At 43.9% G+C, this 13,991-nt stretch overlaps 1 protein-coding gene across 1 annotated transcript in view; it reads right to left on the bottom strand.

The window, feature by feature from the left end:
* Nucleotides 1-13,991, bottom strand: part of LOC104516981 (transcription factor SOX-5-like) — a gene marked incomplete at its 5' end in the record, with an annotated part of 16,135 nt that overhangs the window by 600 nt on the left and 1,544 nt on the right. The window contains 4 exon segments of the mRNA XM_010161505.1: nucleotides 2-70; nucleotides 3,299-3,515; nucleotides 9,927-10,100; nucleotides 11,012-11,120. Coding sequence (XP_010159807.1) covers nucleotides 2-70; nucleotides 3,299-3,515; nucleotides 9,927-10,100; nucleotides 11,012-11,120 — 569 coding nt within the window.

Raw genomic sequence — 13,991 nt, 5'->3', positions numbered from 1 at the left:
CATTCCTGCCATGGCAATGGCTCCTGGGTAAACTACGCCCGCGGTGGCAATGGGAATCTGTGCTTGTTGCCTGCCGTGGAGAAAAAGTAAAAGGACGTTGGAATACTGGAAGGAGTAAAGGGAGGGCAAAAGTACAAGAGCGCTCTGCGAGCCCATGGCATACGCTCTCGGGCATGCAGAGGAAGCTGCTGGGTGGCCCATGCAAGACAACCCTTACATCAGTATTCCAGACTCACCAACTGATGCTCTTGAAAAGAACATCAAGCCCAAACCAACTTCGCTGATAAGAAACCCCAGTGTCCGTAAGCATCTCAACTACACAGCGCCAGCTCGCCTGCCCGCGATGCGAGCTTCTTTACTGGGTAAACTGGGTGTCCCGTGAGCTGCCAGCCACAAATAAACTTCCCTTCAACTGCGGTCCAACTTAAAAACCGTATATTGTGAAAATCTTCCTTTTAAATAACCCAAGCTCCTGGCGGAGCCAGACACGAAAGTATCACGTTGCCGAGAGGAGAGATGCGGTGAGGGCCAGGTGGTTTGCACAGGAACGGGGAGGTGCTGTAGGGAAGTAACAGTGGGCTTTCTGGGGCCAACAGGGGTTTGTGGAATGATCGCTAAGGGCCTCTCACTGGAAGGTGATTGTTTCCACACCGAGCGGCACTTGTGAAAAGCAGAACCTTTGAAGGAAGGTGGATAAAATTGGGAAAAGGCAGACTTAAAACGGAAGCATGCGTTATTTAAAAATAAATAAAAAGCAAGCAAGCAACATGAGCATTTGAGAAAATCCTCTCCAGGATGCCTTTATAGAGCGCCTAAGCCTTGGAAACCTGTCTGCAGCAATGAAAGAAGAATTATTCCAGGCCATAGAAATTCCCTTTGCATCAAGAACACTAGCTGTGTTATACCAGTGTTTGTTTCCCTGAGAAGCTTCAGGGTCCCAACAAGCCTAGAGGTTTAAAATTCATGCTCCTTTTGTTTCCTTGCTGCATGAAGTAATTCCATTGCAGTAATACTCTTCAGTACATGCTGCACATTGTAATGTCATCAGCGGTGTGTCCATCTGCACTGAAAAGCCTTGCCACAGGAGACAGGGCAGAGTCTCTTGAGATGAACATTCTTAATTAAGAATGAAACCCTCCCCTGTTCCCCTGCCTGCCTGTGCCCTGGCTGTACAGTAAGCCTTGCACAGTACAGTGATCCTGAAAGACTCTCCGCTGCCAAACAGCTTTACATTTGTTTGGAATTGCTTGCTGCATTTCCAGATACTTCCTGCCTGCCATTCGAGCGAGGCCTCCCTCCGCACGGCCCTTAGTTCCGCGCTTCTGAAACGAGCAGAAGTTGTCTCAGCTGAAGACACCGCAAAGTAGCGAGCGGATCTGATTTGCATTTTATTCTTAATTCAGTAGGAAGGCTTTTGTTTTCTGGAGTCAGCATTCCTGTAACAAGATTCAGCACACTTAAATTGCTTTTAATATTTAACAATAGGACCACTTTGCACTTAAATGGTGCTTTCCAGAGTGCTTTTTCAAATATTAAATAATTAAGGAATAGTGGTTTTCCACTTCTATAGGATGCCCACTCCAGAGGATCACAAAGCAACCCTCAGCTACTAATGTATTAGGGCTCTTCACAGTCCAGGGAGGTGAGCTGGCCACACCACCTTCGAGGACGAGGACACTGAGGGAAGCATTGAGTCCAAGACCTGTCACAAATGCCCAACCCTTCCCACTGTGAAGCCCTCAGACAGGCTTCCAGCGTGTCCAGCAGCTGGCACAGGTCTTGCAAACCCAGTGACTTCCTCCGGTGCCCAGGCCAGAGCCGGACGGGTGTGCACACGTTCAGCCTGAAACAACCTGCACCGGGCGGTGCGGCAGACGGGGAACTCACACCGGGAACGCAACCCTAGTGCTGCGCCTGCCAGCCTCCACCGCCGACCCCGCCGCAGCCATCGGTAACTTCTGCATGGATTTCACCCCAGGTTCTCTGCTCCAATGCCCCAGGGCGCATTACCTCCAGAAAGGCCTTGATTTCAATGTCAGCCTCGTTTGGAAAGCTAAATAATAGGGGGAATGCTACAAGGTTAATTTTTTTTTCCCATGATGAAGCATGCATGTTAACCAGATAAGCAGTGTTCTGGGGGCTCTGTTGCCACCTATTCTTTTTCCAGAAAGCCCCCCTCCTCTTTTTTTAATCTCTTGATGCCAAATGTTGGCTGACTTCCCTGTGTTTGTTTCAGTGCTTACCATTGGGATCACTGGACCTGCCAGCGCCACAGGGTTAAGCAGCTCAAATGTCTCTGCTGAGCGGCTTATTACAACAATGCACACTGTAGCTGTTTAAAACACAGTCTGATGACACTTAACACTTGCTGGACAGATATTTCTCTCCTTTATTGCTGCCTCTAGCCGTCAACTAGAGAGATGTGCGATTCAGTTAACATTAAAATGATCCCAAATTCAGGTGATACAGAACAAAAATTCCATTATTTCTGAGGGTTGTTCTTGCTTTTTTTTAAGACCACTGTGTAGCCTTTTAATTTTCTGGACTGAATACAGAAATTCTGCAGAGTATTTGATTAATTCCGATTCTTCTGATCTGCTGTAGCCAAAACCAAGGCGTCTTTGCAGAAGGAGGACAGGTGCTGGTTTTCTAGGCAGATTTTAATGTAATCCTATCAAGCTGATCTATTAGCTGTTTATCAGAACCAGTCTCCTTGAAATTTATGCTTAACACAAAGCATTTAGCTTACTGCACTGGAAGACACTCCCCAGTATGACAAATGCCACCACGATGCACAAGGCAGACAACTTCACGCCCGATAGGAATTAACTGAGCCAAGTCCAAACTCCAGCTCAAGTTCAGTATGATCAGCAGTCCTTTTGCAGACCACTTGTCACAGATCACACTGAATGCAAACTTTGTTTTTGGGTTTTGGACCGTGGGTTCATTCAGATACACTCTCTGAGGCCTCATAATTAAGTAATACTTATCAGGCTTTATTAGAAGACTTATGTTTCCTTGGAAAATCTTAAGTTTTTTTTTTTTTTAATGATCAGAGTGGAAATCAGACAGTTGGCCGAAGATGTAAGGTGAGTGTATAGCAGAGCCAAGAAAAAAAAATATCTCTAACTGCCTAACTTCCTCCTGGAACCCACTGTTTTAAAGCATAAGCTTCATGTTCTGTTAGCAATATAGAACGTTCTTGCCCATCAAACATAACAGTTACCACACTGAATTAAGAATTCTCCCTGAACATTTTTTCTGCTGAAATAAGCGGTAGTTTTTAAAGGTCCCATACCCAACATTAAAATACTGCCTCATCTCCTGGCGTCTGTTGCGCATGATAGCCTTGTACTCGCCAATGCGTAATTTTTTGCCATCTACAAGGCAGGTACGCTTCGGCCTTGGCTTGTATTTGTAGTCTGGGTATTTCTCCAGGTGCTGTTTGCTGAGTCGGGCCTGCTCCTCATAGTATGGCTGCTTCTCTAGGTTTGTCATAGCTTTCCAGCGAGATCCTGTCACACACACAAAAAAAAAAAGAAATGAGAAATGCGATGCTACTCATCCACAAAGACTGCAAGGCAGAGAAACAAGTAGGTCACCCAGAACAAGATACCTACGGTCATATTGCTTTGGGCTGGGAATCTGTCAGAGCTTCTAGACAGGGGTCAGGTCTTGTTTGTATTTGACTGGTAAACCTCTTGGGTATGGCCAAGAGGCAGAGAGAGACAATACCGGCCCTTTTGACTCAATATTTTACTGAAACTTATCTACATTATAATGTCTTTGAGGTGGGATGTAAAACCATCATTCTGATAATGAGCAATCCCCGACACATTGTTTTAGAAAACAAGGCAGTGCATTTTACCGGAATGGCCAAAGACCCCTCAGATACACTGAGTCTGCTCTGCTGCGTCCCCCGGCTTCCCTTTGCCCATGGGCCTGTTTTCTTCTCCTGTTCTAGAGGAGGCACCACTCCTGAGTGCTGCCATCTAGTCACGGTGCTCCACCACGGCTGGATCGAGGCATAACCTCCGGATACGCACGTGTCTACAGCTTGGTCTTTCATGACAAGCACCGTATCTTTCTTGCTTCCAGGTCTGTGAGAAGCAGAATATGAACTGATCATAAATGCTACGCTGCTGGGTACAGGAGCCTGCAAAGACCCTGAGGCAATGCCTCTAAAAGCTATAAACCATCCCATATGTCTCAGTGGAGTTTTAACTCCAAGACCAAGGCCTGGTGAACACTGCCGGCTCCAACTTAAAAGAATTTAGTATGTGTCATGAAGGGAAGAGCACTGGGATACTGGCACACCTCTCCACGGAGCCGCGCTGCGGCTTCATTACTGGCAGCCTTCCTTCTGACACTATCCCTACGTTAGTATGGATATTTGAGCTAGGGAAATAATGAAGACAATTGTTTTCAAATACCTCTTGGAATTTATAAACTAATATTTCTGACAGGACATAATATGGGAGCAGAAAGTAAAATTTCTTGAATCAGTTACCCTATTTTATTTTTCCACGAACTAGAGAAGTGCTTCAGGGTAAGATACATTTCAAATAACAGGAATGGTCCAAGCTGTGAAACATGTGGCCTAGAAGGAAAACTTTATTGGAAAATAGTCAATTTTCCCATTGGAAAAAAAGTTTGAATAGTTTCTCAATTTAATGGGTTCATAACGTCATATGTCATATTTCCTCTTGTTCTTCATTTTTTATGGCACTGTACTTAGCTCGTGCTATTACTCAGGCTGGTTTTAGCTCACTGTGCCCCTTAAGGCTCACAATACAGAGAGCGCAGTTACCCCTTCCCAGGAAAGGAAACAGTCTGCTTCTCTCTAGAAAGGCCCCTACTAATTATTGACACCATTTTCCCCATTGCTCCTTGAATCTTGATTCCAAGCTGCTGTTTGGGCTTCTAGAGGGAAGGGCTAAGCGGCTGGTACAGCCTGACCTCACACCTAGAGATAACCGACCTGTAAATAATGATGTCTTTGACTAGATGGTTTCTAGGATTTGGATTAAAACTCCTGCTCAGCACTTTGCATGTCATACAGAAGTAGTGTCTGTGCATGGCGATCAGGGGCAGGGCTCTGTGTTACACAGGGCAGCAAACCCCTGCGGCCACAGTCCTGGTCAGCTGCTTTCTCTCCTGCAGAGAAGTTATTCCAAGCTGTTTCCAGCAAAGACCGTGGCTAGAAAAAGTGCCACCAACTTTCCACATGTAGCATCTCCTTGACTTCGGGCTAAATGACATGGTGAGAAACACAAGGAGACTGCCAAAACACTTAACATAGAATCACAGAACGGTTTGGGTTGGAAGGGACCTTAAAGACCATCCAGTTCCAACCCCCCTGCCATGGGCAGGGACACCTTCCACTAGACCAGGTTGCTCCAAGCCTCATCCAGCCTGGCCTTGGACACTTCCAGGGATGGGGCATCCACAGCTTCTCTGGGCAACCTGTCCCAGTGCCTCCCCACCCTCTCCGGGAAGAATTTCTTCCTGATATCTAATCTAAACCTCCCCACTTTCAATTTAAACCCGTTACCCCTTGTCCTGTCAACAAGGGGTAACGGAAACATCTACTGATGCTGCGTAGGATGGAAACACAGAGAAGGCCTGTGCTGAACGCAGTAATTCAGGGTAAAGCGTTGAGGATGCCCAGATGTAGGTCTGCTTTTAAATTCCATCCCATAGACACCTCCACACTGGTGTTTTAGCATACGAAGAAAATCACAAAAGAGCCTAAATCTAGAGTCCTCTAATCACAGACTTGCTGTTATCCCAGTGGCTCAGGTAAGCAGCCCCAGCCCCATTTCTTGCTGATGAATCAGTTTTTACTTATGAATAATAAAGCTGAAATCTTCAGAGACTTTAAACAAGTCTTGACATTCGCTTTTTATGTTGTGAGGGAACCTGCAACGTAGGAACCCAGACATATTCTGAGACAGATGGACAGAGAGAAAGGTAGAAATTAAAATCAGTTGTTGCAGAACTGCAACGAAAATGTTCCATCCCAGCACAATTCCTCTTTCACTGCGCTAGCTCACTTGCTGCAATCCTACAGTCGGATCTGGGCAGGCAGATTCCTACCCCCTCATGTGAAAAGGTCTGTAAACAGTGGGTGAAGTTAAGCAAACACATAAGTCTTTGGAGGATCGGGGCCATAAAAACTGAAATTTTGATGCATAATATTTGTACACAGTTACACATACAATATTTATACATACATGTCATTTGTTATATTTTTCCTTCTTAAGCTGCAAGCTCAATACAACAAAAATCCTGGCAGTCTCACCTCTCTTCCTATCAAATTTTTAATAGCTGCCTTCTGCAGTGATATCTCCTCTTACTATGACTTTACTGCTTCTACAAAATATACAAAATATAATTTACTAGTATGTTTTGAAGTGTCATAAATAATTAAACAAACAGTGCTGTCAAAATAAATTTTGAAAAAGGGCACATTTTCTGATGACAAACCCTTGTTTTTACATTTTATCACTTTCACTTATCTTCTTACTAATCGACAAAATCCAACCAGCTCTCTGATAGGTCTCAATCTCAAATTTTGAAAGTTTGAAGAATATATAGCTCTAATCTTTGAATCTGCATCCACAGGCAAGCTAAGCTCTGCATGAGTTTCGTCAATCAACATCCTAAACCTGATTAAAATTACCTTGTGTTGAACAAAATAGATTGGTAATAGCGTTATCTGCCATTGTTTTAGAACTCGGGAAAGACACAACAGGCAGGAATGGGCACCTAGGCATAGTGACAAGCCCAAGCCTGAACAAGGTGTGAATGAAGAATCTTGAAAAATCTTTCTTTTTACGGGAAGATTTACACTCTTGGGTGAGCTTTCTGCTCACCATCTGTGTTAGAAAGCCCTGCATGGGTCAAGTATGCAAGGCTTTTCTCCTTGGCTATGAAAGCAAGAACCCGGTCCCCTCCCCGGATGCACACACACGACAGGCAGGACTCTTGCACGACTCTCCCTGCTCTGGTGGCTGAGGTATTTAGAAAATAAATGAGAAAATTCTGAGATTCTGTAGCACCAAACATGGCTCCTACCCCCAAGAGCAATGGCTGCAGAGGGGCAGCTATTCGAGTCCAGGGCAGAAAAGAGATGCCCCCCAGGCGTACACCCACACCTGCGCTCGGGCACACACAGGCGTGCCCTGGGTGGGGTGAGGACCTCTGCTTACCCCTGATTTTAAGCCAAGTTTCTCCGGCAAGAATTTTCAGCTGTTTGTAATACGGCCGAACTTTTAGTCCATCTGACTGATATTCTTTAATAGGAGTATCTGAATCAGGCTGACTTTAGGTTTAAAAACACCCCTCACATACACTGACACTTGGATAATGTGTAGGTATGAGTCCAGGTTTGTATTCACGCACTTAACCACGAGAGAATTTCTGGAGGTACTATCTAACTTCATCTTTTCCTAATCTCTTTATGTGGATTTCTCAGTGAAATTCATTAAAATATTTACAAAAATATCTAAACAATGCATTATTAAATTGATAGGGTCCAGCAGACCCATTTTAGCACTTTTTTTAAACAATTTACTAAAAAAAAATCATTATCCACAAGTTTAAGTTGCAATGAACAGATGGATGACAAACGTATGCACAGATGAATTTAGTGACAAATCCATGTATCTAATTTTTATGCTCAAAACATAATACCACAGTGTCAAACATAATCCTTAGAGAATTCTAGTGCTGGGAAGGGCACCGCCTTTCATTTGACTATAAAAATGACCCTCGATGGGTGACAACTCCATCTAAGCCACTCTCCGTGACAACGAGCTCTCTGACCTCAACGTGTAGCAGTGCTGCTAAAAAAAGGAGAAAGAAAAATTGCGGCTTCCTAATAAAGAGACCCTAATACCTGGTTGAACTGTAAGCTCCTAGTTGCTCACCCTACGCCAGTTAACAGAGAGCTCCCCGCTGACTTCAAAGGACCGGCCTTTTGCGATTGAGGGAAGACCTTTGTAACGTTCCTGTCAAGAAAGAAGGCGTCGGGACATCCCTCTCCATTGCATAGGTGGAATAAAAAAATTAAAACGCGATGCTGGAAAGAAATAGAAACATCATCTCGCGCTGCTTCAGACCTTGCTTTTCCCTCTATCTGGCAGCAAAACAGAAAGAGTTTGGAGTCAGCTATACTGTCTGTCACCTCAACAGGATCTGTAATGAATTTGCACATTTTACTCCAACTACTGTATATCTAATCAGAAAAAGATGTCCCCGTATCTCCCTGATCGAGCGCCAAATAGTAAAAGGTGATTCCTTATGTTAACAATTTCAGCAGAATGGCTTATTAAAACCAGATTTTAGGGTATTATAAAATGCTTAGAAGCCCTTTAAAATGTCAACCAGGATCCCCAGAGACTGCGTAAAATGTCAGCCCAGCTCAAGCGCCTGTTTTAAGCAGAATGAATTAGCAGCGTGCTGTCGGAGGTTGTTATCCAAAACAATCAGTTAAGAGGGAAAACATCAAGCTCTCTTTGTACTTTCTATATGAAAAGGGCCATTCAGAATGATCTTGTAGATTTCTGAAGCTGATTATTTAAAAGCAGGTTTAACCAAGTCTACTCTCAATTTAGAAACAGACCAAAACTATTACTGCCCTCTCCTCAGTCTAATCACATCATACACCTCTGACCAGTATAATCCCTTTTAACCAGTATAAGGTTATTTCACCATCAACATAACCAATTTAGCCTTCTAATCCTGTTCCCATAACTAATCTAATCATCTCGTACCACCCTTTTAATCATGGGTTACCATCGTCACATCTGCCAGCCACAGTCCGTACATTCTGCCTCTCCGACCCGTTTCATCTCCTTTCCACTTGCCCCCTGCCAACTTTTCATAACAGCACTCCAGTCCAGCTGAACTGCAACCCTCTGACCAGTCTAAACTCAGCGTATATACCAGCCCTGCCGCTGGTTAATGCTGTCATTACGACTGTGCTACTCCTCTCGAGTTGTCTGCAAGCCAGTGAGACCTGCAGCCCAGGCAAGCATCTTCCCCCACCTGAGCTTTCACCCACTGGCCTGTGGGACGTGTACGTCCTCTAACTCAGGAAAAATGCAACATCACCAAGTTGGTCACAGATTTGCTTTTTTCAGAAGAATAATTCCTTGCCCTCAGAGATCCTCTGTATCATTCCAAGTGTCACAAAGGAAGAACTTAGGGCAGAATGTGGCCCTAGGAATTTGAGCAAGTAGCGAAAAGTTGGAAGATGATGGCAAGAAATTCAGTAGGTGACGTTCATGACAAAGAGTGCTTGGGATGTGAAGAGCAGAGGATACAGAAATTAGTTCTGATGTTTCTTTTTTTGATTTCAGGATAATTTAAAGATTATTTAGAATAAAAGCAGCTTGTGACAGAGATCATGTACTAAAGGAAAATTTAATACAGCAGGAACATAATAAAAATCCCTTAAAACTGTCAAGGTATAAAATAAAAGGGTGTATTTTAGAATCTTTTCCCTATGGTCATTGATTTGAACAGAAAGGGCTATGGCACAAATCAAATACTGTGGTGTGCTACCCCATGGAATCGAGTTAGATGAAGTATGTGGGGAAATAAACGATAGCAGTCGTTTTGTGCTTGTTCAACAGGCTAATGAAATCAGCTGTTTGCGTCTATTCAGTTCATGTTTTTGCACCAAAACAAGCACCGCCACAATCTCAGTAAATATAAAGACACAGGAACTTTTTGGGTTATGGTTAATGTATACCGGGGGGCAGCACGGTGGAAGCCCGTATCGCTCTTGGCCTTGGTGCAGTCATTACGTAGCAAACCAGCTGTTCTACAGCGAGTAATTCTCTTGTGTCAGGTGCTCAGCCCTGTTCAGTCAGATTTTTTTGCCTGCTCAAAGAACAGCGCTCCATCACTCTTACCTAGTATCTTGCTGATATTGGAGTTGTGCATGTCAGGGAAGGCTTGAAGGATCTTCCTCCGTTCATCTTTAGCCCACACCATGAATGCATTCATGGGGCGCTTGATATGGGGCTCATTGCTACCACGTCCTCTGGACTCCCGATAAATTCTAGACTCTGAAACTCCTGCACTTCCTAAAAAGAAAGAGAAAAACATTCCCAGCTGGTGTTTTACTCTGCAGCTCCCTCTGCCATCAGCAACCTATGTCAGGTGCTGCACATGCACTGAGTCAGTGTTCACAACACATTAATGGTGTTCCTTCTTTCTACTTGAAGCCGTAGGAAATGCCACGTACTGTACATTGTCTAGTTTTCAGTTATTCTATTGATTCAGTATCACATAGTATAGGCTTGATGAAGTGTTTCAATTGTTTTATTTTTTTAACACAAAGCATTAAATAGCTTTTCTGAAACATTTTTTACTACTTAATAATTTAAACCCAACACTTATCAATGTAGATTTTCTTCTTTCTTTCTTTCTTGCTCACAGAATGCTCATCATACTATGTTACCCATCTTCTATCTTTTTTGGGAAAGGGGTGATATATGGCAGAATCTGGCTTTTCTTAATAAGCAACTCCCTGAGAAATGAACATTTACAGGTCGGCCTAGTTTTGTGCTTACCCCTCCATAACAACGTAAGCAATAGCAGAGAAAGAAATGAACATTACGCTTCCTTCATCAAACCAAGAAAGTTCCTACAGATGCAGAGCACACATCATCTATGAATGATCAAGTCTGTGGTTCATGGACTCACTGTGTGATCTCATTTATCCCACATCTATTTGCCTCCTTTATTCCCCTTTACCATCAGAAATACCTTCTTGGACCTGTCTTCAGAAATGCAGTGTACAAAAGAGAAGGCTAAAAATCACCTCCAGACTTAAAACACCACACAATGAATAATTTTTTCCTGACTTATTTCATGGCCACTTACGCTAAACGATCTTGCTCCTCACAGGCCTCCCAAAGCACTTGGATTCTTCTCCAGCCCCGTTGACATGTACTCACAAACCTGGAAATAAGGATAAGCCATTCGTACTGACCGTCAGAATCTCCACTCATGTTGAAATCCATCATTGCGTGGCTGAACTTCCCGTCTTCACTCTGTTTTACTGCCAGCTGCTGAGTCAGGGTCTCCAGTGTTGTTTTGTCCTGTATGGGCAAGATGACAGCATTTGGATAAGGAAAATACTTAAACTTTGTAACTCCAAAGTTCATAGGTAATTCAGAAGGTTGATAGGGAAGCTGGATAACAATTAATTCACCACAGTTTACTAAGCCAGGTACATAATAATATTTTTTCTGGAAGGGATATAGTTGCAGACTCTACCAAGTCCTTTTTAAAACACGCTTATTAGCTGGTGATGAGCAAACTTTGTAGCGTTGAAAAGATTGGTTTAGTTAGGCATGATAAAATTGGCTGCACATCTGAAGAACACTTCAACTCTCTATGTCCCTGGGACTGCAAAGCTGGACTGGAAGTTTAGATGATACACGATCTTTTGCAATGTATTTATTGTTTTACTCTATTTCCAGCCTGCAATCAAAGTGTGGAGACATGGGTGACTTTGCCCTTCTTTTTTTTTTTTTTAAATGGCAATATTTTAGGAAGCAGCCCATAGGGAAAAAAATCACCCTGCAGTTCAAACTTATTCAGGCCTTGGGAAAGGGTCAGTTTGAATTAAGCATGATGCTCGGGCAGCGGTTTGTGCTCTTTTCCAGACTGTTTTGCCCAACTCTACTAACACCCCGTCCGTCATTCATCTACTCAGAACTATCTGTGAACCCTGGATTGCAACAGGCTAGTGTGCGCTGCCAATTAATCTGTCAGGCTGCAGCGGTGTCTGAAGACATTGCCAGAACAACATGCCAGGGCCATTAATTCCAATGTTCTCTTCAAAACACCTCACTTCTTCATGAATTGTTTGACTTTACAAATACAAAGGTGTTCCATTTTCCAACTGTTTTTGTTTTCCCAATGAATTTTACTCATAAACATTCCATCTTCCTGACAATCATATGTTTAAAAATAAATCTTTCAGGAAGGCAGTGCTAACATTTCAAAATGTTAGGCACTGTGCCTTTTGCAAAGCTAAGAAAATGACATGATACAGAATGATAATAAAGTGGCTCCAGTCGAAAAAATTCTTTTGAGCTTCTTCCTGAAAGAAAGATTGCTGTTTTGTTGCTCTATTCCACTCCTGATGACTGTAAGAGATCAACAAACTAAAAAAAAACCCCAACCTTTCAGATTTCACATGGCAACCGGAGACTTTACAACTGTTCTGTGTAGCCTAATAATGTCATCGGGTTGTATTAGAGAAGAAAACAGAAAAGAGAACAATACAAATACAGAAATGCTCCCCGCCATGTGATGTCCCTGCATCTGCAATTCAAAGAACAGTTCAAATTCATGCAAGCCATTTTGCGAAGATTTTCTGGAGAGAGTTAGAAATGAGGCTGATCTGTTCAACTTTGTACGCTCGGACAGTTCAGGGACGATGAGGTTAACTTTCCTGTTCCTCACATTTTTCACCGTGGATGCCTTTTGCACAGGATCCGGGTGCCCCGTCTGTAAGCAGACACCATCACCACCGCAAGCGTGCAAGATGAGTATCCCCTTGGTTTTTGCAGGAAAAGCTCATGTGGCAGAGTCAGCCGATCACAAGGATACGGGTTTCTCTAACACTACCAGGCACAGCAGATCCAGAGAGCTTGGAGAAGCTTTGAATAAGCACCTGAACTATTCAGGCATTTAGCTTTACCAAACGCTTTGATCTACTGGTTTTAACTGAGCTCTCATTTCCAAAGCAGCCCGTCAGCAGAGACAAAGTCAGGAATAAGTTGAATTCATGTTTCTCCCAAATGGATCTCAGCTATGTAATGCGAGTCAACAGTTTTTCCTCAAAAACCAATCTATTTACCATCAACTTCATAGCGATGGAGTTGAAAAAATTTTATGATAGAAATCATTTAAAAATGCTGCCACTAACTTAAAATATAAAAGAATATCTCCTCTTGTTGAGTGTGTTATGGGGGAAGGGAGTTCCTCTGCTGCAGACTTCTCTTGAATCATGTATAAACCTCTTAGAGAAACAGAGCTGAGAGCGCAAAGGGCACAGGCTTAACAGCTTTTTCTTTCTGCAGTAAACGCAGCTGCTGAAGTCGGAGGCAGTTACGTTCAGCGCCACGCTCTGCCGACACGATCTGATTGAGTCTTAAGGTCAGCGAGCGCTCCGGCACGCTGTCGGCAAGGTACACCCTGGGTACGGCTCGTTTATCAGCGGTTGACTTCGCAGGCCTACAGATGCTCTGGCGCTATCCATCTCGAGCAAAGGTCTGCGTTGGGAGGCGCAGCCACATGAGATGAAGTGGGGGAGCGCAGGCACCATCAAAGAGGGGCTGTGAAGGAACGGCAGCCGCGTGCTGAGCTCCCGGGCTGTGCCGCTCAGCCCCAACGCTTGGGAGGTGGCTCTGTGCCGAAACGTGGGGCAGCGGGGAGACCGCCCTTTCAACACGGTGACAATTTACTCCCTGCTACTTACACATAGAGAATGACAATATAATTCCATCAGCAACAATAAGGCGGCAGTTAAAAAGAACTTCTGCACGATGTTGCTCTTGAAACAGAGGATGTCAAAACAGCCAGCTGTGCTTTTCTGTGTTAACGTTTAGAAACGCTGACGTTTAGAAAGTACTCAGGCAAGAATAAGAGTGAGGTCTGCTCTTTCCTAAGCCTCTGCAACAGCATTCGGAGAGCAGAAAGACACCAGCGACACCCTGGCAGGATGCAAAAGCCTAGGTAGATCACGATGTTGCTCTTGAAACAGAGGATGTCAAAACAGCCAGCTGTGCTTTTCTGTGTTAACGTTTAGAAACGCTGACGTTTAGAAAGTACTCAGGCAAGAATAAGAGTGAGGTCTGCTCTTTCCTAAGCCTCTGCAACAGCATTCGGAGAGCAGAAAGACACCAGCGACACCCTGGCAGGATGCAAAAGCCTAGGTAGATCTAAGTAGCATTCCG

The sequence above is a fragment of the Eurypyga helias genome, unplaced genomic scaffold, assembly GCF_000690775.1.
Source record: "Eurypyga helias isolate BGI_N326 unplaced genomic scaffold, ASM69077v1 scaffold11761, whole genome shotgun sequence".
Classification (NCBI taxonomy): domain Eukaryota; kingdom Metazoa; phylum Chordata; class Aves; order Eurypygiformes; family Eurypygidae; genus Eurypyga; species Eurypyga helias.
Note: the sequence above shows the minus strand (reverse complement) of the source record. Positions and strands in the feature narration are given on the sequence as shown.